The sequence below is a fragment of the Henckelia pumila genome, chromosome 4 (genome assembly GCF_033568475.1).
Source record: "Henckelia pumila isolate YLH828 chromosome 4, ASM3356847v2, whole genome shotgun sequence".
Classification (NCBI taxonomy): domain Eukaryota; kingdom Viridiplantae; phylum Streptophyta; class Magnoliopsida; order Lamiales; family Gesneriaceae; genus Henckelia; species Henckelia pumila.
This window is the reverse complement of record NC_133123.1, coordinates 41942706-41966089: the sequence shown is the minus strand read 5'-3', so window position 1 is coordinate 41966089 and position 23384 is coordinate 41942706. Positions and strand designations below refer to the sequence as shown.

Sequence of the window (23384 nt, the reverse complement as noted above, 5' to 3'; positions counted from 1 at the left end):
TTGCAAGAGCTCAACGTGGCTATTTTTCATCCTCATTTCATTAGTCAAATTTGCCTATAAATAGGCTCCTCATTCGGCAGATTAAAATATCCCATTCTTCTCTTTTTTTGTATTAACAAAGAGAGAAAAAAAACAAAAAGTTTTTTTTTCGGAGATCTCTTGTGAATTAGAGAATTATTTCTTGGTAATACTCGGGGTTTGGGTGTGGTGAGATATAGTGTTTTGTATACACTTGTAATATTTCTCCGGTTATAAATATTACAGTAGCTCCGTGGACGTAGCCTATATTGGGTGAACCACGTAAATCTTGATGTCCTTCTTGATTGTTTTTATTCCGCAATTATTATCGTCATGATCGTTCCGGCTTAATCCATAACAACTGGTATCAAAGTTGTTACGGTGTTCGGGAGCCTTGGTGAAAAATTTCTTAAAATTCTGAGTATGCTCTGTGGTTGCAGCTTTGTCTGATCTTCCACATCAGAAAAGATTTTTTGAAATTTTATTAAGGCAGGTGAAGCGATGGCCGGAAATGACGGATCAGGACCAGGAATCAATAAGTTCGATGGTACAGATTTCACGTTCTGGCGCTTACAGATTAAAGATTATCTGTATAGCAAGAAGCTACATCAACCTTTATCCGGGGTGAAGCCAGAAAATATGGAGGATGATGAGTGGGAGCTTCTTGACCGACAAGTGTTAGGGGTAATACGATTGACCTTAACAAAGAACGTGACACACAACGTGACGGAGGCAAATACCACGAAGGAGATGATGTCCATTTTGTCAGACATGTACGAGAAGCCATCAGCAAATAATAAAGTGTTCTTTATGAAAAAATTATTCAATTTGAAGATGGAGGAAGGTGCTTCGGTGGCAGCACACATCAATGAATTCAACACTATTGTTTTCCAGCTAACATCGGTTGAAATTAAATTTGATGATGAAATTCGAGCACTTATTCTTTTGGCGTCTTTGCCAAATGCTTGGGAGCCGATGCGGGCAGCGGTTAGCAATTCTGCTGGAAAGGAAAAGTTACAATTCAATGATGTCAGAGATCGAATCCTTGGTGAAGAAGTTCGCAGGATGGATTCGGGTGAAGGGACATCATCATCTGCCCTAAATCTCGAGACAGGGGCAGAGGCAGGAGTGTAGAAAAGAGATCTAACCGATGGCGTGGCAGATCCAAATCAAGAACTGGAAAAGACAAAAATACATTTGAAAAGAATTGAAGTGCTGGAGCTGTGGTGAAACTGGCCACATGAAAAAGGACTGCAGAGCACCCAAGAATAATGCAAATGCTGTTACTGAGGATGTACATGATGCCTTAGTACTATCCATGAAAAGCCCGGTTGATTCATGGGTTATGGATTCGGGAGCTTCATTTCATACCACCGGTGATCGTGAGGTATTTAGTAATTACACTGTTGGTAATTACGGAAAAGTTTTCCTGGCTGATGGAAAACCGTTGGAAATAGCTGGTATTGGTGATATCAGTTTGAAAATGTCAAACGGATTCATCTGGAAGCTCAACAAAGTGAGGCATGTACCAAAGTTGACCCGGAATCTCATCTCAGTGGGACAGCTCGATGACGAAGGCCATAAAGTGACCTTTGGTGATGGCTCTTGGAAAGTGAGCAAAGGAGCCATGATTATTGCTCGAAAAACGAAAACTAGAACCATGTACATGACTTCCAGTTGCAGAGATATGTTAGCAGCTGTTGATGCTGGAGCTAACTTAAGTCTATGGCACTGTAGACATGGACATATGAGTGAGAAGAGAATGAAGATGCTGATGTCAAAAAGGAAAGCTACCGGAGTTAAAAACTGTCGAACACAAACTGTGTGAAAGTTGTGTTTTTGGAAAACAAAAAAGGGTGAGCTTTTCGAAAGGCGGTAGAGAACCGAAAGCAGCAAAGTTGGAGCTGGTTCATACTGACGTGTGGGGGCCATCTCCTGTGACATCTCTTGGAGGCTCACGATATTATGTCACATTTATCGATGATTCGAGCAGGAAGGTTTGGGTTTATTTTCTGAAAAATAAATCTGATGTTTACGAGACCTTTAAGAGGTGGAAAGTCATGGTGGAGAATGAGACCAACTTGAAGGTGAAGTGTTTACGGTCTGATAACGGAGGAGAATATGAAGATTTTGAGTTCAAAAAGTATGTGCACAGAACGGGATCAAGATGGAGAAAACCATTCCTGGTACACCTCAACAGAATGGTGTAGCTGAGAGGATGAACAGGACCCTGAATGAGCGAGCCAGGAGCATGAGATTGCACGCTGGACTGCCGAAATCATTTTGGGCTGATGCAGTTAACACTGCAGCGTATCTGATCAACAGAGGACCTTCAGTACCACTTGATTGCAGAATACCAGAGGAGGTCTGGAGCGGCAAAGGAGTAAACCTTTCGTTCTTGAAAGTGTTTGGTTGTCTCTCATATGTTCACATCGATTCAGCCAACAGAACGAAACTTGATCCGAAATCAAAGAAGTGTTTCTTTATTGGTTATGGAGATAATGAGTTTGGTTATCGGTTCTGGGATGACCAAAATCGAAAGATCGTTCGGAGCAGAGACGTCATTTTTAATGAGCAAGTTTTGTACAAGGACAACTCAGACATTCCAACTGGAGATAAATGTCCTGAAGTCCAGAAGTCAAATGAAGTACCATTGATTGATATTCCTGTGAATGAGTCGGAGGATAGTAACCAAGAAGAAGAAACTGCACAAGAACCTGACCCACAAACTCCGGTAATTGAACTCAGGAGATCGTCAAGAACAATTAGACCACCTCAGAAATACTCCCCTGCACTTCAGTATATTTTGTTGACCGATAAAGGTGAACCTGAGACCTTTGAAGAAGCGATGCAAAATGATGTTTCAACCAAATGGGAGTTAGCCATGGAAGATGAGATGGATTCACTGTCATCCAATCAGACGTGGAAGTTGACGGAACTTCCTGAAGGCAAAAAGGCATTACACAACAAATGGGTGTACCGGATCAATGAAGAAGTTGATGGTAGCAAGCGGTACAAGGCGAGACTTGTTGTAAAAGGTTTTCAACAGCGGGAAGGCATTGATTACATCGAGATTTTCTTTCCAGTGATTAAGTTGACCACTATCAAAACAGTACTTGGACTAGTGGCTAAGGAAGACTTACATTTGGAGCAGTTGGATGTAAAGACGGCGTTTCTTCATGGTGACTTGGATGAAGAAATTTATATGAAGCAGCCACAGAGATTTGAAGTACGAGGGAAAGAGAAAATGGTGTGCAAACTTCAGAAGAGCTTGTACGGTCTCAAACAAGCTCCAAGACAGTGATACAAGAAGTTTGACGGATTCATGAATAACAACGGTTTCCTGAGGTGCCAGGCGGATCACTGTTGTTATGTGAAGAAGATTGATGGTTCTTATATCATTCTACTACTATATGTGGATGACATGTTGATAGCAGGATCTTATCTGGAGGAGATTGATAAACTCAAGAGAGAGTTATTAAAGGAATTTGCAATGAAGGATTTGGGAGCTGCAAAACAAATTTTTGGTATGAGGATCTTGAGAGATAGGGAGAACGGAGTCTTGAAGTTATTTCAAACAGAGTACGTGAAAAAGGTGCTTAGCAGATTCAACATGGATGAAACTAAACCGGTTAGTACTCCTTTGGCTAGTCATTTCAAACTAACCAAAGCTCAATCACCATCGACGGAGCAGGAGCATGCTTATATGAATAAGGTTCCTTATGCATCTGCTGTCGGAAGCCTCATGTATGCAATGGTGTGCACCAGACCAGACATAGCACATGCAATGGGAGTTGTGAGCAGGTTTATGAGCAATCCAAGAAAACAACACTGTGAAGCAGTGAAGTGGATTCTCAGATATTTGAAAGGTACTATTAGTTCATCTCTGTGCTTCAGAAATTCAGATTCAGGCTTACAAGGTTTTGTATATGCCGACATGGATGGTGACCTAGACGGCAAAAAGAGTATTACTGGATATGTGTTCACATTAGGTGGTACGGCAGTAAGCTGAGTGTCCAAGTTGCAAAAGATTGTTGCACTTTCGACTACTGAAGCTGAGTATGTTGCAGTGACAAAAGCTAGCAAGGAGATGATATGGTTGAGATCATTCCTTGAGGAGTTGGGTCAGAAGCTTGAAGATAGCACGTTACACTGTGACAGTCAAAGTGCTATTCATTTGGCAAAGAATCTTGTTTATCATGCAAGGACGAAGCATATACAAGTTCGGTACCATTTCATCAGATCAGTTTTGGAGGATGGAATCTTGATGCTTGAAAAGATTCTTGGAAGTAAAAATCCAGCTGATATGTTCACAAAGACGGTGACCACTGACAAACTGAAGTTATGTTCGACTTCAGTTAGACTGCAAGTATAAGAAAGGAAGCATGAGCTGCTGTATTGACTGTGTGAAGACATGATTGAAATCAAATCTTCAAGTGGGAGAAATGTTAGATGAAGTCAAAGAATACATGCAGCAAACTTTCTTTGACTAGTCTGCTTTTGTGAAAATTGCAAGAGCTCAACGTGGCTATTTTTCATCCTCATTTCATTAGCCAAATTTGCCTATAAATAGGCTCCTCATTCGGCAGATTAAAGTATCCATTCTTCTCTTCTTTTGTATTAACAAAGAGAGAAAAAAAAAATAGTGTTTTTTTTTTTTCGGAGATCTCTTGTGAGTTAGAGAATTATTTCTCGGTAATACTCGGGGTTTGGGTGTGGTGAGATATAGTGTTTTGTATACACTTGTAATATTTCTCCGGTTATAAATATTATAGCAGCTCCGTGGACGTAGCCTATATTGGGTGAACCACGTAAATTTTGGTGTCCTTGTTGATTGTTTTTATTCCGCAATTATTATCGTCATGATCGTTCCGGCTTAATCCATAACAGAGGTCTAAATGATTCCAGACTCATGAGCATACAAGATAATGTAGCTATGTTTTTAACAACTCTACGACATCATGAGAAAAATCGTGTTATTGGACGTGATTACATGCTTAGTGGGCACATCTTCAGAAAGAACTTTCTTGATGTATTATCATCCGTGAAGAAGTTGCACCCTATCCTTCTAGTCAAACGGACGCCTGTACCAGATGAGAGCACGGATGAGAAGTGGAAATATTTCAAGGTACGCTTTATTTGTTAAAATGTTAGGACACATTGTTTTATTTGTTGACCATATTAATTATGTAAGCTTTATGAGTATGTATCATACTCCTTGCATTGGTATGAGAGTTTACAATGTTTTATGTTAACCAAATTCTGAAACATGCTAGGGTTGTCTTGGTGCTTTAGATGGAACACATTTCAGTGCTAATGTAAGTGAAAATGAGAAGGCTAGGTATAGAACAAGGAAAGGTATTACGGCTACTCACCTACTAGGTGTTTGCGACCGTGATATGAAATTTGTGTATGTCTTGTCGGGATGGGAAGGTTCAGCATCTGATTCGAGGGTTTTGCGCGACGCACTTGCAGGGCCAGATCCATTTAAGGTGCCTAGAGGTATTTATTCTTATTAAGTAGATATTTCTTATACATGGTCTCCTTTCGTTGTTTCCCTCATCGAACAATTTTGACACATTGTTTGTGTATGCTAACAGGTTGTTATTATCTTTGTGATTATGGATTTCCCAATGCCGAGGGTTTTTTAACACCATATACGAAAGTTCGGTATCACTTGAAAACCTGGGAAAGTGGAACACCATCTCCACAAGACCATAAAGAGTATTTCAACATGAAGCATGCCTCCGCACGTCAAGTAATAGAACAGGCATTTCAGTTATTAAAAAAGCGATGGGCAATACTAGAAAGTCCTGCCTCTTTTGATAATGTAAAGGTCTAAAACATCGTGATTCTGGCATGCGCTTTACTACATAACTTCGTACTCTCAGAGCTGCCAATGGATCCCCTTGAGTATTTAACTGAAGAAAAGAAGATGAATGGTGCGGATGATGAACCCGATGGCTACATCTCTAATGCAAAATATTCATCTCAATGGCTAAGCTGGAGAGACAATTTAGCTAAAGCAATGTATCACGAGTGGAAGAGTGTTGGCTAGATTTATGTCGATGGACGTCTTATTTTGTATGCCATTGAAAAGCTTTACTAAATGGCTCGTGTGAACTTGTCTACTTGTTGATATGGTGCTTTTTTTGAATCTTGTGGCTCCAAGAAGTCACTGACATAGCGTATATGCGTAGGTATCTGATGATAGTGTTTTTGGAACTAGATATGGGTACTTGTATAGGGGAACGTTGGCACCTTTTTGTTATGCTGGTTTGTTTCTTGTGGAATGGAACAGGCTTTCGATATTTTGTGGTTCTCTTGCTTGCATATGGAACAATGATAAGTATTAGCCAATGTAAGCAGTGCTCTGTTTCAGGTCCCCTGGATTAATATGTATCAAATTTGTTCTTATAATTTTTAGGCTTGTTTTCGGGGGGCTGTGCAACAGAAGAAGATGGTGTTGCTGTTGCATGTTAAGGTGAATCACATGCTGGGAACAGAATTTAGGTTTTATATATAATATTTTGTTTAGAAGTAATTTTGTTAAAAAAAAAACAGTAAAGAAAAGAGAGAGATCGTGATATAGATGCAGAAAATCATCCGTGGATGATGAATGTGTTTCAAACATTTAGATGTGTCTTAACTTCGATTGTTTATATTTTATCAGCAAATCGTGACACATATCGTATTCTAAAAAAATAAAGAATGAAGCATTTTTTTTTTGAAAACAAATAAATAAAATTTATTGATATTTGAAATTGAAATGGTAAGACAAAAAAAGTAAAATATAAAAATATTATTACAATATAATGTTAGGCCAATCTAAATATTTTATGATTTCATATTATTAGTATTTAGTATAAGATGCTGTTGCATTATATTATGTAATAAAATATAAACCAAATAAAAATATTATTTTAGAGTGATTTAATGCAACTTTTGAATATGCCTTTTTTTTTCAAAAAAAAAAAAAAACTCTATATGCCTATTATGTTGTTTCTTTAATAAATTTTATTTGTACCAAGTAAATATGTACGTTGCCAATGTAGAAGTAAATATTTCCAACATATTTTTCAGCTATTACAAAAAACAGCTTGATTATTATTATTAAAACTAAAAGTTAATATATTCTATTAATAATTAAAAATAATTTTCATATATTATAATAAAATAAAACTTCTAAGTCAAACCTTTAATCTATGGGAAATAAATTAAAATTGGGAAAGTTACAATTCAGATTGTTTATATCTACTCTTTTTTTAAAAAAAAAAATTGGTTTTTGTATTATTAAATTTCATTTTTTGTCGTATTTTTTATTTTAGCAAATTTCAAGTTTTTTATATTTATTGATGTAAGAGTATACACGAGCGTCATATTGAAAAAGACTAAAATTATTATTAAAAAGAAATCAATGGTAAAACTGAAATATGATAATTGATAAATAAATGACAAAATTACAAAAAAAAAAAAACGAATATAGAAAACAATTTTTCTTCTAAAATTTAATTTAATTTTAAAAAGAATGGAGCTTTATAGTTTATACTATGTTCGCCAATATAATATCAACTGCGAATTGTGTATTTTCCCGCCATCTCCAACCCTAAGCTCAAACAAGCAACTGGAATCGTAAACCATCGCCGTTCCCTAGCAAGGTAATTACCCTTTACTTTATCGAAAATTTGAGGTTTATTTGTTCGAAATGATTGATACTTTAATTTGTTGCATTCTAGATTTAAGGTTTATTGAAAAATTTCACTGTTTCGATATGGATTTGCTGCAGTTTTCGCTAATTATAGTTGATGATTTTCATCCCAATCTTATGAAATTTTGAACTTTCAGGAACTGTGTGCCTCGAAGTTTTATGGAATATATTAAGATTTATTTTCTACTGTCAGATTATTGTTCGACAGAAATTAAATTTTTTTGAATAATTGTACTGTTTCGATTTCTCAGTGCATTATCAATCATTGTCGTAGTTTAAATGGATATATTGGCATGAATCAATCAATATTTGAGAATTCGTCGTTTGTAAGGGAATGCAAGCAAGTCCTTGTATGATGAATTGTTTGCTGTATATGAACATGTTCGTTTCCAAGATTCAACATATTATGAAGTGAGAAATCTAACATTCCTATATATTTATGAATGATTTTGATGGAAAATTATATTGGTTTTAAATTAAGACACACGAAAGAAGAGTGGGTTATGGACATGGAGCATCCACAACCTGAGTTCTATGGAGGAGCAGAGGCTGTGCTTGGGCTCAAACCAAACTCGTCAATCTCTGTAGCTTATCATTCTCTGTTTGGCCCACATGATGACTTAATGCTTCTTGAACTTGATGATAAGTTAGTTCCTGAAGTCCTCCAGCAAAGGTAAATCACCTTCAGTATTTGTGCAAGTTATTTTGTCCATTTCAAGTCATTTGCTGATCTATTCATATCTTTATTCTTAATTTCTTCTTAGAGTGATCTTAAGAGGACAGCCTGATGAAGATGCAGTTCTTTGTACAGATACTAAGACATATGCCATTAAATTTGTGGGTACATCCAACTCTGTATTTCTCATACCTCCCTCTGATAAATCCATGCAAGTATGTAATGACAAAGGTGATGGCAATGTGGTTGCATCTGTTATCAAAATTTCATCAGGAAGTATGGAACTTGTTGAGACTGCACCCAAACTAGATAGACTTAAGGCACTTCTCTCTCAAAATCCTTACAGCTTTGATGAGGCTTCAGAAATGGACATCTTAGACGAGGGAGAGAAAACTAAGATAGGCTTATACAGATGGGATGATCTTGCTGACATGTTACAGGCTAGTGATGTGGAACTAAGGTTTGGGTTACAATCTGTTTTAGCAGTAGAAATTGATGGCTACTGGAGAATTTTGGATGATAAATGTATGAATGGGATCCGGAAGATGCTTCTTTATGACACTATACAAAATGACTGGCCCATTAACGCACTTAATGAAGATGCAGTTTTGTGTGAGTTAGAAAAAGATGGATATCCTCGGAATATTGCGTGCCATTGCTTGAGAGTCTTCTGTGATAAGGTGCACGAGGATGTTGGTGGGAGTCATATCTGGAGTTTGAATGCAAGGCGCATTTGTGTGCATTTTGCAAGAGAAATCTTAAGTGGGGGAAAGATGAAACTTGAAGTCTTTATGGATGAATGGGTCAGGGACGTTCCTGATATATTTAATGCAAGTTTTGACATGTTAGAAGGTGAGGTTCTGACCGAGAAGTTAGGAATGGAGACTTGGGTTTACTCCTTTAGTGTGTCTTCTCTTCCCTCCACTCCTGCAGAGCGATTTTCCACTCTTTTTCGTGAGAGGCCAAGGTGGGAATGGAAGGTTCTAGAACCATTTGTCAGGTATGTTAGAATTACCCTCTTTAAATGTGGTATGGCTGAATGCAGTATAAACCATTTCTTACAAGAGTTGTATCATTTTTTATAGGGATCTGAGTGTGCCGGGACTTACCTCGGAAGGTTTACTCCTCAAATATACTCGCAGAACTCAACCTACTGCAGATGCAGAGCCTGTGTTCAGTGCACGATAGCATGGCACATGTTACATTGTTTCTGAAAATTATCTGTCGCTTGGAAGTACTATTTTAGTTCCAATCTGATTAAAAGTAACAGCCGTCTTTGTTGGGCTTTGATTCCTCTATGGAGCTTAATCTTGCTTTTAGAATGCGAGCCAAAACATGCAAAACACATTCGTTCAATGTCGCCACTACGACCGAGGGAATGCATTTGGCAGTTATTTGTTGGTCAAAGTTCAAATGGCAGAGGATACTGTTTGGCTGGTTCATTATCCACTCTATTTATTACAGCGCTCTTGAATGTGCAAGAAGAATTATGCAAGGCTCTGCTGTTCGTAAAAAAGTCTAATTAATCGGAGTCAACACGAAAAGCGAAACAAATGAAAGTGTACCCTTGAAGGAACCATACAATTTTTAGTTGCAGAAGAAGCAGCTGTGTATGCATGATTCATATCATTTGCTAGTTTTAATAGAACATAATGAGGGGTGATTTTGTTCTGCATGAGTGATGAACGCAACTAATTTTGTGTGCTCTTTCATACAACGACACTGGATTGTGGCACTTGATATTATGACACTTCATGTTTTCGTTTTTTAAAATTTTCACTCTTTTTTGGTAGAATGGGAACTTTGTTGTAAGAATCGAAACAAAATATCGAAGGTATTTTATTAGAGTTCGTTTCATTTTTGAGTTAAACCAAAACTTGTTTGTCTTTCGACTGTCCCATTAAAACTTATGTGCTTATGTAATTATGTTTGACAACTTAGGTCTATACAGGGCCATTTTTTAACTTACTTTCCCCCGTTTTCTTGTTCTTTGAAGCATGAATTTCAAGCAACTTTCATAAATATTATTCACTAATGACAAATATGATAGGAAGAGTGTAGTTGTATTAGCCATTAGGTAGGGACGAAGAAGAGTCACATTTCCTTCAGAAAATACTCATCCATAACCTGATTGGCATCCGTTAGCTCTTATTGAATAGAGAATCAATTCTTCGTTCTACTCATTAGGTCTTAAGATTGGAATATATCATGCCATGTGCAACACAGAGTCTAAAATGTCTGAAATATTTGTTATGCTGAAAACGATTCTCGAATGCTATACTGAATTCATCATCACAAGTTTCTTTTCCAGATTCTCCTTTTGTATGCTTGAATTTCAGCTAGTTATGATGTTGTGTTATTAACCTAATCGTGCATGGATCGATTCAGTCATTCATTTTGTACTTTTGTTTTTTGTCCATTTTCAGCCAAATGACTTATTTCCATGTCAAATATCAATTATTTTTACATTACAATACAGACACATATATATATATATGGCCATGTATGTCCCACGTAGACAAGAAACCCACAACCCCAATCCCAGTACAGAATCTCCACCACAGAAACCCAATACAATATCCCACTTGGATTCTCCACATCAACATCTCATTGGATTGCCCAAAGTACACGTGGCCCAATCACATCACAGATTCCAATATCTTCAGCCAATAATATCCCACATTTGGATTTTGCCCATATCCCCCATTTCCCATATACTACACCCCCCTTCTTTCTCTTCTTTCCAAACCCACCATTCTTTCCCCCAAACAAAACCAAACAAACGTCACCACCAAAAAAATCCCATGGCTGCCAGCGCCTCCATGAGCTGCGGCGTCGCCGTGGCAGCTCGCCCCTCCCTCCTCTCGGCTTCCAAGTCGAAATTCGCGTCGTCCGTCAGCTTCGGCGCCAATCTGACCACCTCCAGATTCTCCATGTCCGGCGCCGACTGGATGCCCGGCGAGCCCCGCCCTCCGTACCTCGACGGATCCGCCCCAGCGTAATATGCTCTATCCGATCACCACACATTCTATGCTTGATCAAGTGTTGAAATGGTCTAATTAATTTTTTTTTTGGGTTTAATTTTCGAATATTTCAGAGACTTTGGATTCGACCCACTTGGTCTAGGGTCAGTCCCGGAGAATCTCGAGAGATTCAAGGAGTCTGAAGTGTACCACTGCAGATGGGCTATGCTTGCTGTTGTATGTTCCCTTTCCCAACTTAAGTATTATTATCCATATATTTCAAAACAAATACATGATTTATGAAGATTTTGAATTATAATAATATATATATTTAATATTTAACCCATTGGATATTTGAAGATTGGTTTGGAAATATAAATAATTTCACACATATAACATCTATGTCTATGTAACAAGCTTACTTTCTTCTAGGTAAAGTTTAAACTACCTTCAAAAAATATTACGAACTTAAAATTAATGTCTCATGATTTGTCGTATAAACGATATCTCATATATAGAGATATGGAGCATCGGAGGATCTCATTGACCATTCTTTTGGGATGAACTTTTAAATCCCAAATTACTTATAAATTAATTACAATTAAGTTGAAGATGAGGTATCATAATTTGCAAAATAAAGCGCCATAATTTTTATTAAAGACTTTTGACCAGAATGACTAATTTGTTTGCATTGGTGATAAATCCAGCCCGGGATCCTTGTTCCAGAAGCATTGGGCCTGGGAAATTGGGTGGAGGCCCAAAAATGGGCGGCGACCCCAGGTGGGCAAGCCACTTATCTGGGCAACCCGGTACCATGGGGCACTCTGCCCACAATTTTGGTGATAGAGTTCTTGGCAATTGCCTTTGTGGAGCACCAGAGGAGCATTGAGAAGGACACTGAGAAGAAGAAGTATCCGGGCGGGGCTTTCGACCCGTTGGGTTTCTCCAAAGACCCGAAAACCTTCCATGAGTACAAGATCAAGGAGATCAAGAATGGTACTAACCATCTCCTTGTCTTCTTTTCCAAAATTATATAATCCTTATAATTTTCTTTTAACTTTAAAAAAATTTATTTCAGGTCGTCTGGCGATGTTGGCATTCGTTGGGTTCTGCGTGCAGCAATCGGCCTACCCCGGGACCGGACCGTTGGAGAACTTGGCGTCTCACTTGGCCGATCCGTGGCACAACAACATCGGAAACATCATTATTCCTCTTAATTAGATTCATCAATCAGACATGTAAAGACTCTTATATGTAATGAATTGGACGTTTTGTGTTTAATATCAACTCATCTTCTTGTATATGTGGTGTTTCTTGTTAAAACATTTTAGTAGTGACTCTATACTAGCAAATCACATATGTTACTAAATAGAAAATGGTGAATGATACTCGTACTATGCTCATCAAACTAGCAACTCATCCCTCGATGCGATATCCTCGCCTGAGCCTCGATCTGTGATTCGCAAAACTTTGGATCTACTCTTATTTAGTTATACAAAACATGATCATCTCGTAAAAAAAATACACTTATTCAATAACTATTGGATTAAATATTTGGGTATTATCGCGAGGTACGGTGAAATAAATCAGTTTTCACTTTCAGGTATGCATATTCAGTCTTACATGTTCTTTTGAATGGTGGTGTGATATTGTATAAATTTTCTTCATTAGTAAATAAATTAATCACTAGATCACAAGAACCAAATATCAAGAACCCGATCGATTTACTGGATTGGGCCTTTGCGTTTATTGGTCTGGAATTCATGAATTCCAAAGCCCAATTAGTGTGCTCAACAACCATACTCTGGTCCACGGGCTGTTAAAATGTTTATTAGATGGCCCAGCCGAAAAGAACGAAAAGTTAATTAATTAGGTAATAAACAATTTAATTAGTTGGTTTTTAGATCTTGGGTATAGAGTCACATTGAAATGGATAATTATATATAGTAATTGATATAAACATATATATGTTATTTTATTTTTACTTTTCTACTAAACTTGAATATTATAAATTTTTTTCATCAATTTATTTTATATATAGTAGTTCTCAGAAGAGGTAGATAATTCAAAGCATATAAAATTATATGTGAAAAATCGAAAATTTTGAATGAAATGAGTTTTCCCTAGAGTCCCATTTAAACTGAATTGAATGGATTTTTTTTAAAAAAAATTAAATTATTTTCAGTAATTAAAGTAGCATAATGGTAATTCGGTGTAATTTTTACTATTTTATTAAAGATGAGAGCCTTAGAAAAATTATTTTGGTGTCTTGGTCTAGATTTTTTTAATCTAAAAATACTCCTCTACTCACCCATATTTTTTTTAATATTTTTAATTTACACCTTTTTTTATTTTTTCCCCTTCTCAATTTACTTCATTTTCTTCTCAATTATATGACAAGTAGGACTACTCTCATACCTATATATACATAAATAATATTCATGTATTACGTCACAGACACATTGGGTATGCCTCAATTGCCAGTATTCAACAAAGCGTGCTGTATTTACTAAAATAATATTACTTTCAAAAAAAATTATTGTACGTGACAAGGTGGAGTAAGTGTGGTGACTTTATCGAACCCACAAAAATATTCCAAATTATAATTAAATCGACAAAGCATTGACTTTACATTAATTATTTTTCTAGAATTAAATTATTATTTATTTGTATATAATAATTTGCAGAGAAATCGTTAAATGCATGTATAACTTAATAACTACCATATGCATGAAGAAATAATTATGCATAAATATTAACGTAATTTTGATTAGGGTTGGGATACCGAACCAAAATATCGACTTTTTGAAATACTGTACCGAATTGTTTTCGATATATAGACATTTTTTGTATATCGAATTTTTTTTTCATTATCTATACGGTATGAGTATGGATTTTTTCTATACAAAAATTTTGAAATATCGATATCGATACCGGTATGAATTTTGTTTATACCAATATTTTTTATACAGTATACCGAAAACCCACCCCTAATTTTGACAATAAATACGGGTATTTTCTTGTGCGAAAAACTGTGTTCCCAAACTTTATGAGAAGTTAAAAGAGCATGAAATCCAGCCTCAAGGGGGTGTCTAAGTTGGTGGAGTAGGTGAACTCTTGGCCAGAGCCCAGAGGTCAGGAGTTCGATTCCTCCTGCCAACACCTTCTTGGACTAGCCTGTCGCACATGGTTTGTCTAGTGTGGTTTATCTGACTAGCGTAGTTTGCAGGCTATTGCGTAATTCCGGGGGTTTACCCAGAGCACACCGAAAGATAGCGGTTGCGGATTCCCACGTCACAAAAAAAAAATGCATGAAATCCACTGTATATATACAATCAATCGAATTTCAAAATTTTCAGATGCATAGATGCATCATCTATACTAGCATAATCGCACACACGCGTTGCGTATTTATAAATCATATAATATTTAATATTGTATGTTATGACTTATGTATAAATATTATTATTTTAATAGTATTTAAATTTATTTTTTTCATTTATAAAGTAATATAAAAAAATTTTAAAATTTATTTATCAATTTATCTTAATAATGTTTAATTAGTTGAGAAAAATATGGAAATTTTAAATAGCGAAATTAAAAAAACAAATAAAAATAAAATTATAATATTTATATTACATAAAGGTAATTTCGGCAATTGAAAAGATGATATCTAAGGGGCAGATTTTTTATATATAAGAAGAGATATTTCACCTTCAAAAGATGTAGATAATATACTTACATATTTATATGGAGTACATGCTTAATTGGTTTTATAAACTATTGATTTTGTTATGTTTTACTCAAAAACATATTTTAATCCATTCTCAAAACGCAGAACCTAACGTTTATTGTTTTACTAAAAGTTGTTGCAGTTGGATATGATTCGATTCAAATATTTTAAATCGTACAATATCCGTCTCTAAGATTCGTCATCCTCTCAATAATGACAATTATGACATCCAGTGACGTATCCAGAATTTTCGATCAGAGGAGGCGAATTCAATAGATTTAAAAATTGTACAATAAATATCATATATTAACTTTATGTGTTTTTTTTACAATAGAACTCTCCTAAATTTCATGCTTTGAAAATAATGAATAATATTTTTCTTAACTGTATGAAACACATAAGGTACCAAACAATTATTTGATCATCTTTCAGCCGATTACGAAGTAATGTTTTAATAATTTTCAATATTTAAAAAACGCTCTCTATAATTGCACTTACAACGGATATATAACAATGTTAATTTTCAAAGTAAATATATCAAATAAAATAATTGATGTTTTTTCTATTAAACAATCCTTTTAACAATCTCGCTAATTTCTGCGAAATCAAAAAATTGATTGATACTTCATATCTCAAATAAATGTATGATGCTAGTGCTCAAGATGCGCTAAATCTATTTAAAAAAAAATCAGATGATAAAAATGAGCAAATTGAAATAATTTTTCTTATCATAATTTAAAAAATGAATTTTATGTATCAAAACATGTATACATGACAAAAAATTTGTGTTTATTCAATTAAAGTGATATATGTTTAAATCTCTAAAAATCTGGTACTTCATAAAATCTTTCAAAACAATATTAGTTAAGATGATATTTTTCAGTGATAGTCAAGATTGATGTGACTTTTTTGTTATTGAGGAGGAGGTTGCACAATTAAAATTGAAAAATGCTAAATGTACAACAAATATCGTGTATATGATTTACAACAATAATATCGTGAGATTTTGCTATCGCGAGATTTTGTATTTATGTATCTTGAGATTTTGATAAATTAAATTATTGTATTGAATTTTTTATGTCGTAATATTTGATGTACAAATTTCGTTGTAAATGTAGCATCACTCATTAAAATTTGTATTTTAAAAAGATATTGTATATATAGTATTAAAGTTTTTTAGAATTTCAGGAGGGGCGGTCGCCTACTTTCGGGACCATGTAACTCCGCCACTTGACATCCCAACATAATATCAAAGTAATAATAATTTTAAAAAAAACATTTATGCGTGCGAAAGCATAAGCAAATAACAAAAGAATCAAACCGTTGATTCAAAACACGTACAGATAGTAAATTAATTAAATCATTATAATTTGGCCCTAAAGAAATATGGAATATTTAAATCTCCACGTACGAAAAATAAAAATTTAATTGTCATAAAATTGTATCCAGAATATTTATAAACATTTTATAATTTTGGTAATCATTAAATAATTTATATCATGGAATACTCCGGAATCCAAGAATGCAATCTTAACCTTCTCAAGATCAAACAACGCGAAAATCTTTGAAAACGTAAGATGGAAATTTCGTAACTTCGGGGAAAGGAAGAGAGGCGGTTGCACTGTAAAAATATAGCAAGGAAAAAGTTTTGACCGCGTATATGTTTGTATTCTAATTCTTTAACGCAGTGTTTGGTACAAATGATTAGGTAGGTTTGTGTGTAATTTTTTATTTAATTCATTGTTTGGTAGGATTTTTATTAAAATAAGCTAATCTAACCTAGAAAGGATAAAGTTGTTTTATAGTAGGTTAACTAAACCCTCCTCTCACCCTAGTATTATTTATCCTTGTTTTTATCTTACTCATAATTCCATAATTATCCTTTCCCTCCAATCTAAAATTCACCCATCTAATAAAATATAAATGGTATTTTTGGCAAAAAATTTTAAACCATTATTTAATCTTATTCCTAAAAATCAAACCAAACACAATACTATTTTTAACACAAATTATCAATCTTTATTTATCATTTCTTTTATCATTCATTTAATAATCATTCAATAATCCTATCAATTGAACCAAACACTTAAAAGGAAAGTTTATAGTCGGAAGCTGGCTCATAAAGCTTAAAACATAACCTTTTAGGGTGCGTTTGCTTGGTTTGATAACCATAAGATAAGTTTATTAATCCAATCTAATCCATTGTTTACTTACAAAAAATCATTTTTCTTCAAATCTCAAGGCCCGTAATTATACATTGATTTCATGAGATTTCTATTCCTTAATTACATGAGGTATAACATATACTTCACAATATTTATGAAAAAAATTCTATAGAAATCATAATATACCCTTCTTTAATTCTTTTATTTTCCTCCCAATTTCTCATATTTATTATGACTCATTCTATCAATTTTATCTGTTTTGAAAAATACATAATTTTATACCCAATAATTTCGATAAGTGAAAATGACTCACATTTGAATCAATAATAATTTACAATATTCAACAATAATTCAATTCAAATTATATGAATACAAAATTAAACATAATATTATTTATCATAGGTGGAGGGTAAAACTGTGATTCGTCCATCAATCATTATTTCAATCTCAAAATTAATAACTCAAAGTAAACATGTTATTGTGTATCCATCATTATTCAACATCCTTCAAAATCATTTTAATAGTCCTACGTCGGCACCGTTTGGTTTGAGTGATAGGATAAGTAATCCATAGATAAGCAATATAATGTAAATTAAAAATAAATAAAAAAATAGTTAATATATTATTTGATTTGATGGATAAATTATAATTTATTTTATTTAATTGATGTAAAATTATTAATTAATAAATAGATAAATAATATGACGAAAATAAGGCGAAATTGTTTAGGATAAGTTATACATAGATTAATAATACATCAAACCAAACAATGAATAAATAATTTCTCTCTCAAATTTAAAATTAAGTGACATACATAAATTTTTAAATTAAAACTGCGTAATAAATAAATACTTCTTTAAGCTCGTAAGCTAATTTTGATTTCAGTCGTCGCGGGAATTATATCCACACCTGAAAATCATCTGAACTTTTGTATAATAATTCATACCTTTAACATTTAAACACATAAATTTTCATAATAAATCATTTAAAATCATAAAATATTTAAACCATACGATTCATGATTAAGTATTTGCAACAAAAGTCATGTAAAGATTAAAAAAAAAAAAAAACGTCCCCTTATATATATTTTTTGGGAATGGATCCCCTACCGTGGAGCATCCCACAATAGGGGATGTTGTGCCTTAATTATAGAAATTTTGAGTTTTATTAATATGAGGTTTTTTTTAACCTTAATTATAGAAATTAATCAATTGCAAAGCTCAAATCTGAATACTACTGCGTAAGGGATTTTGTGTTTTATTAATATGGGTTTTTTTTAAAAAAAATTTGTAAAACGTTTAAGGTTTAAATTTGTTTCCTTTTCTTTTGTTTTCCTTCTCACCATTCGTCATTTTTCTTATTTTCTCTTCTATTCAATATATTAATTTTTTGTTATATTTATTTATATATATAATATACAATTTAATTTATTTAAGTTAAATTAATGGTTATGGAGAAGAAAATTTTAAATTAATTATTTTAATATTAAATATTATTTTAATAATAATTTTTATCATTTAATAATGCAATTTTATCATTTCTCTGAATTCTAAGATTGTCAATTTTTTTCATGAATAATTTTTAAAAAAATATAATACTATTAACATGTTAATATTTAAATTAAAATTTAGAACATTTTCATAATGCATTATTGGATAAAACTAAAAGTAATAACCACACTTCTATACAAAATAAATAATTGGTTCATTGATTATCAGTTCAAGATAATTTATGTAATGCGGAAACTTTTGAATGCATCAAAATTAAAATTAAAATTAAAATTAAAATTAAAAATTGAATGGAAGAAAAAAGAAGAAAAATGACGAGTCATGAGAAGGAAAACAAAAGAAAAGGAAACAAATTTAAACCTAAAATGTTTTACTAAATTTTTTTAAATAAAAACTCAAATTAATAAAACTCAAAAATTACTTCGGAGCAATATTGGATTTGAGATTTGCAATTGGTTGCTTTCTATAATTAATGCACAACATCCCCTACTGTGGGATGCTCCACAGTAGGGGATCCATTCCCATATTTTTTGGGCGTCACAGTTGATTGAAAAGTCAGAGAGATCAAAGAGTTGAAGAGAGAAATTAAAGAAAATAAAAATCATAGGCTTCACAAAGGCACCACTAAAGTCTAAAGGGTTTTACTTTGATATGTGACATGTGTGTGAGTGTATATTAGTATATATAGATGCACACACAAATATACAAACACTCTACTAGGTAAACAACATATCAAAATTAGATGCGCGCATACGCGCACACACACATATATAAGATATAGTCAAAAATTAATATTATTCAATTAGAGAAAATCTAGGCAATTCATGAAGATCCGGGTGGTTGGAGTAGCACTCGAACAAGTTCAGAGTGTGAACTTCGTGGGCTATTAATTGCATCACAAAGCAAAGTGAAAGACGACGGTTGACCAGTGAAGATACTCTAACGTCCAAGTCAATATTTAGCTCTATAAAAATTTTAGGAAACTAGAATAAGACTATAGATAATTAACTTTAAAAATGAGGTAAATTGAATTATTTATAAATATTCGGATAGTTTCATTAGCCTAAGCATCGTATGGGGCTTTTCTTTTCTTTTCTTTTCTTTATTTTCTTAAATTTATGAATCTTGATATAAAGTCCTAATAAGTAATTAAATAAAATTGGAGCTAATTAAGTCGAGTCATTGATTGGGTCCGGACCGTCGTCCGGTAGATAATCGAATTAAATGATATCTCATCAAAATAAATAAATAAATAAATATATATATATATGAGAATCGAATCGAATAGAATCTACTTTAATTGTAATCTGAGCACAAATGCAAAAAAGAAATGTGATTCCCATTTTACTCACTTTATTTTCTTCTTTCCCGCCTTTTAAGATAAAAGCTGAATTGCACCGGGGAATGTTCTCCACTTAGCTAGGTCTTTGGTGCTTCATGTAATATTAAATCGAAACCTAGTTTAAACTTTGGGTGACATCCACACACACACACACACACACACATAAATATATATCCCATATATATTATTCAACTATAAATTACAACTAAATTTCATGTTAAAATATTATATAAGCGAATATCAATTTCGACCACGTATGTATTGTGAAGTGATATTTTTATCATTTATATATTCTCACTGAATTAATTATCGCCATATAACTATGTCAGTTGTGATCGATCTTAATTTGTTGTCAAAGACTCAAAATCATGTAATTAAAAGCCCTATATCATACCTAAATTATTTTTATAGTTGCATGGTAAAACACGCATGCATATCATGAAATTAAATCTAGGCATGTGAGAAATTTTTTTTTTTGAGGACGTTAGAAAATTATTTTACCGATGCTTTTAAAAGAACTTGTTTTTTGACTGGGTTCTCTTATTTTATAAAGGATTTTTTTAAATAAAAAAAAATTCGTCCCCCCAAAAAAATTATGATGAATATCACGATAAAGAAAACACTAAATACCATATATTTTTAGTTACTATATTTTAATTGGAATGATAAATATAGTACCAAATATCTTTATAACCTATATATGAAATGAAATATATATAGATCAAATTTCTACTTTTCTGGCGGTCATTATCTTTTAATTTGTCATGATTTTGTCTATCTTATTTAGCAAAATTATATTCTTAGTTTTATAACTTGCACGAAATTTTTTTTTTGGTTGCTGATCTATTAGTTCACAATCTTAGTCCGATAATTTGGTTTTTTCTTTCTTTCTTAATTTCAGTAATTTTTCACAGCAGTGCTGACTTCTCATCGAATATATCATTTCGTACATCGTGTTATCATTTTTTGGCTCCGGGTCAACACTATGATTAAAAAAAAGAAGCTAAAATTGAAAATAAACACTATGTGTTGACTAAAACGAAATTTACATGACGAAAATATACTTTTCTATTTTATTTCATTGAAATACGTACATCTTTATGATGTTCGGTATTAACGAAATTAACAAAATTTATTTTCTTATGCATTGTTTTAATTACTTTAACTACTATTTAAGAATAGATTATTTTCTACGTGCAACATTTTGACCTGGAAGTAATGGAGGTTGACCATCATAAACTATGATTTTATGGAAAATTTCATCGTTTCTTATAACTCATAAGGCAGAATTTAAAAGTGAATATTCTACTTCACGTGAGGTCCATTGAAAAATGTTAATATTGTATACTGATAGACAAAAATTTCTATGAGACGGTCTCAAGGGTTATTTTTTTTTAGACGGGTCTCTTATATAAGTTATTCATTAAAAGTATTACATTTTATACCAAAAATATTACTTATTATTATAAATATGGGTAGGGTTGATCCGTCTCACGGATGAGACCGTCTCACAGGAGTGTTACTCATATTGATAAATATCAACTATTAGTCGTATTTTAGAACAACGACTTAAGGATAATAATTTCATTTACCCATTTTAGATATTTTTGCTATTTTTTTGAGATATTTCTTCTATTTTATTAAGTATGAAACTCTCATGTTGACGTTTTTCACTCTCTTTATATTGTAGAATTTTAGTCCCTTTCTATGTCTATCAATTGAATTCACAAAGATAACTAATTTAAGTCGGATAATGCTATGTGTACATAGAATTTTATAAAAAGGCTTACACGTCCTATTAAATTAGGAAAATGTATCAAAATTATTTTAAAATATCTTTATTTTCAACCTACAATTATTTGTCTTGTTAAAAAAAACTCTTAACAAAAAAATTATTATTTATTATTTTATTATTTATTGTGTAGTATATATTAGGGGTGTCAAAATTGAACCCGACAACAGTTGACATATAATTATCGAATTAAGGTGGAGGTTTTGGGGTTCAGGTTAGACCCGAAATATTTGAATTTTTTAAATTTTTAACAAAATAATTAAATACCCATAATAATAATCAATATATTTTTATTTAAATACATAATAACAAAATATCATTTATATTATTCTATATAATTTAAATTTGAAAGTTCAAGTGTACAAAGTTTAAAATATACTTAATACACAAAATAAAAATTATTTTTAAAAATTAATATTTTACAAAATAATTATTACATGTTAAAAATCTATGATATAATATACAATAAATTTTTTCAAACATACAATATATAAAAATATAGAAAATATTTTTTAATTCTATAAATACGTAAAAAAAAATTTAAAAATTTCTCAAATCAAATCCGAATAAATCAATAGCGACCTATTCAAACTCGACTAATCCGATCAATCCGAACCTAATGATTTGATTTTTTTTTATTTTTTAACAAAATAATTAATTACTACACATAATAATAAATAAATATATTTTAATTTAAATACATAATAATAAAATCGCTTATATATGATGTAAATTTGAAAGTTTAATTTTAAAATTTTAAAATATATTTACTAGAAAAAATAAACAATTATTATTTTTGTTGAACTCAGTAAATAATTATATTTTTCATAATTAATTTTAAAATTTTATAAAATATTTATTTTTGTTGAACTCGATAAAATTAATTTTATAAGTAAGTGATAAAAAATAATAATATTTTTGTTAAAAGTTTTTTAGCAAGACAAAAAATTAATTGTAGATTGAAAAGAAAGAACTTTTTTTAAAAAAATTAAGATAATTTTTTAATTTAATAGGGCGTGTAACCCTCTATGTAAGACTATATGTACATATAACATTATCCAATTTAAGTCATTAAAATGGAGATAGGATTTAAACTTGGTTTTAACATATTATACTTCAAATTATTTAAATATATAATGTGTTACTATAAACTTCATAAATTTTACTTTATCGATAAATTACAATTCAGACAAATAATTTTCAGCTAATCTGTGTTATCTATATCATATTGCAACGGATAAGAAAATTACAGAGTAACTACCTTAATGGCAAGAATGTGGACACCATCTCTAGTCTAAAAGCCCAATTTTTTAATAAATTATTAAAAAAATATTTACAAAATAAATTTTAAATTTCCTATTTCTAATAAAATATCTAAAATGTTCAAGTAATTCAACACCAAAAAAATATCTTACGAAAAATATTTTATTATTTATATACAAAATGCATGCATTTGTTTATCTTAATTAAATAAGCCCA

The 23384-nt window shown here is 32.3% G+C and overlaps 2 protein-coding genes across 2 annotated transcripts; both read left to right on the top strand.

Moving 5' to 3' along the window:
• Positions 1-7635: 7635 nt before the first annotated feature.
• Positions 7636-10208, top strand: LOC140867018 (uncharacterized). Its single transcript, XM_073272084.1, has 4 exons — positions 7636-7676; positions 8208-8399; positions 8491-9402; positions 9488-10208. The coding sequence occupies exons 2-4, from the start codon at positions 8230-8232 to the stop codon at positions 9588-9590; spliced, it is 1185 nt and encodes a 394-aa protein (XP_073128185.1). The 5' UTR covers positions 7636-7676; positions 8208-8229; the 3' UTR covers positions 9591-10208.
• A 932-nt stretch (positions 10209-11140) lies between these two features.
• LOC140865408 (chlorophyll a-b binding protein 6, chloroplastic) lies at positions 11141-12666 on the top strand. Its single transcript, XM_073270046.1, has 4 exons — positions 11141-11400; positions 11500-11602; positions 12073-12361; positions 12444-12666. The coding sequence occupies exons 1-4, from the start codon at positions 11207-11209 to the stop codon at positions 12584-12586; spliced, it is 729 nt and encodes a 242-aa protein (XP_073126147.1). The 5' UTR covers positions 11141-11206; the 3' UTR covers positions 12587-12666.
• The last annotated feature ends 10718 nt before the right edge of the window (positions 12667-23384 follow it).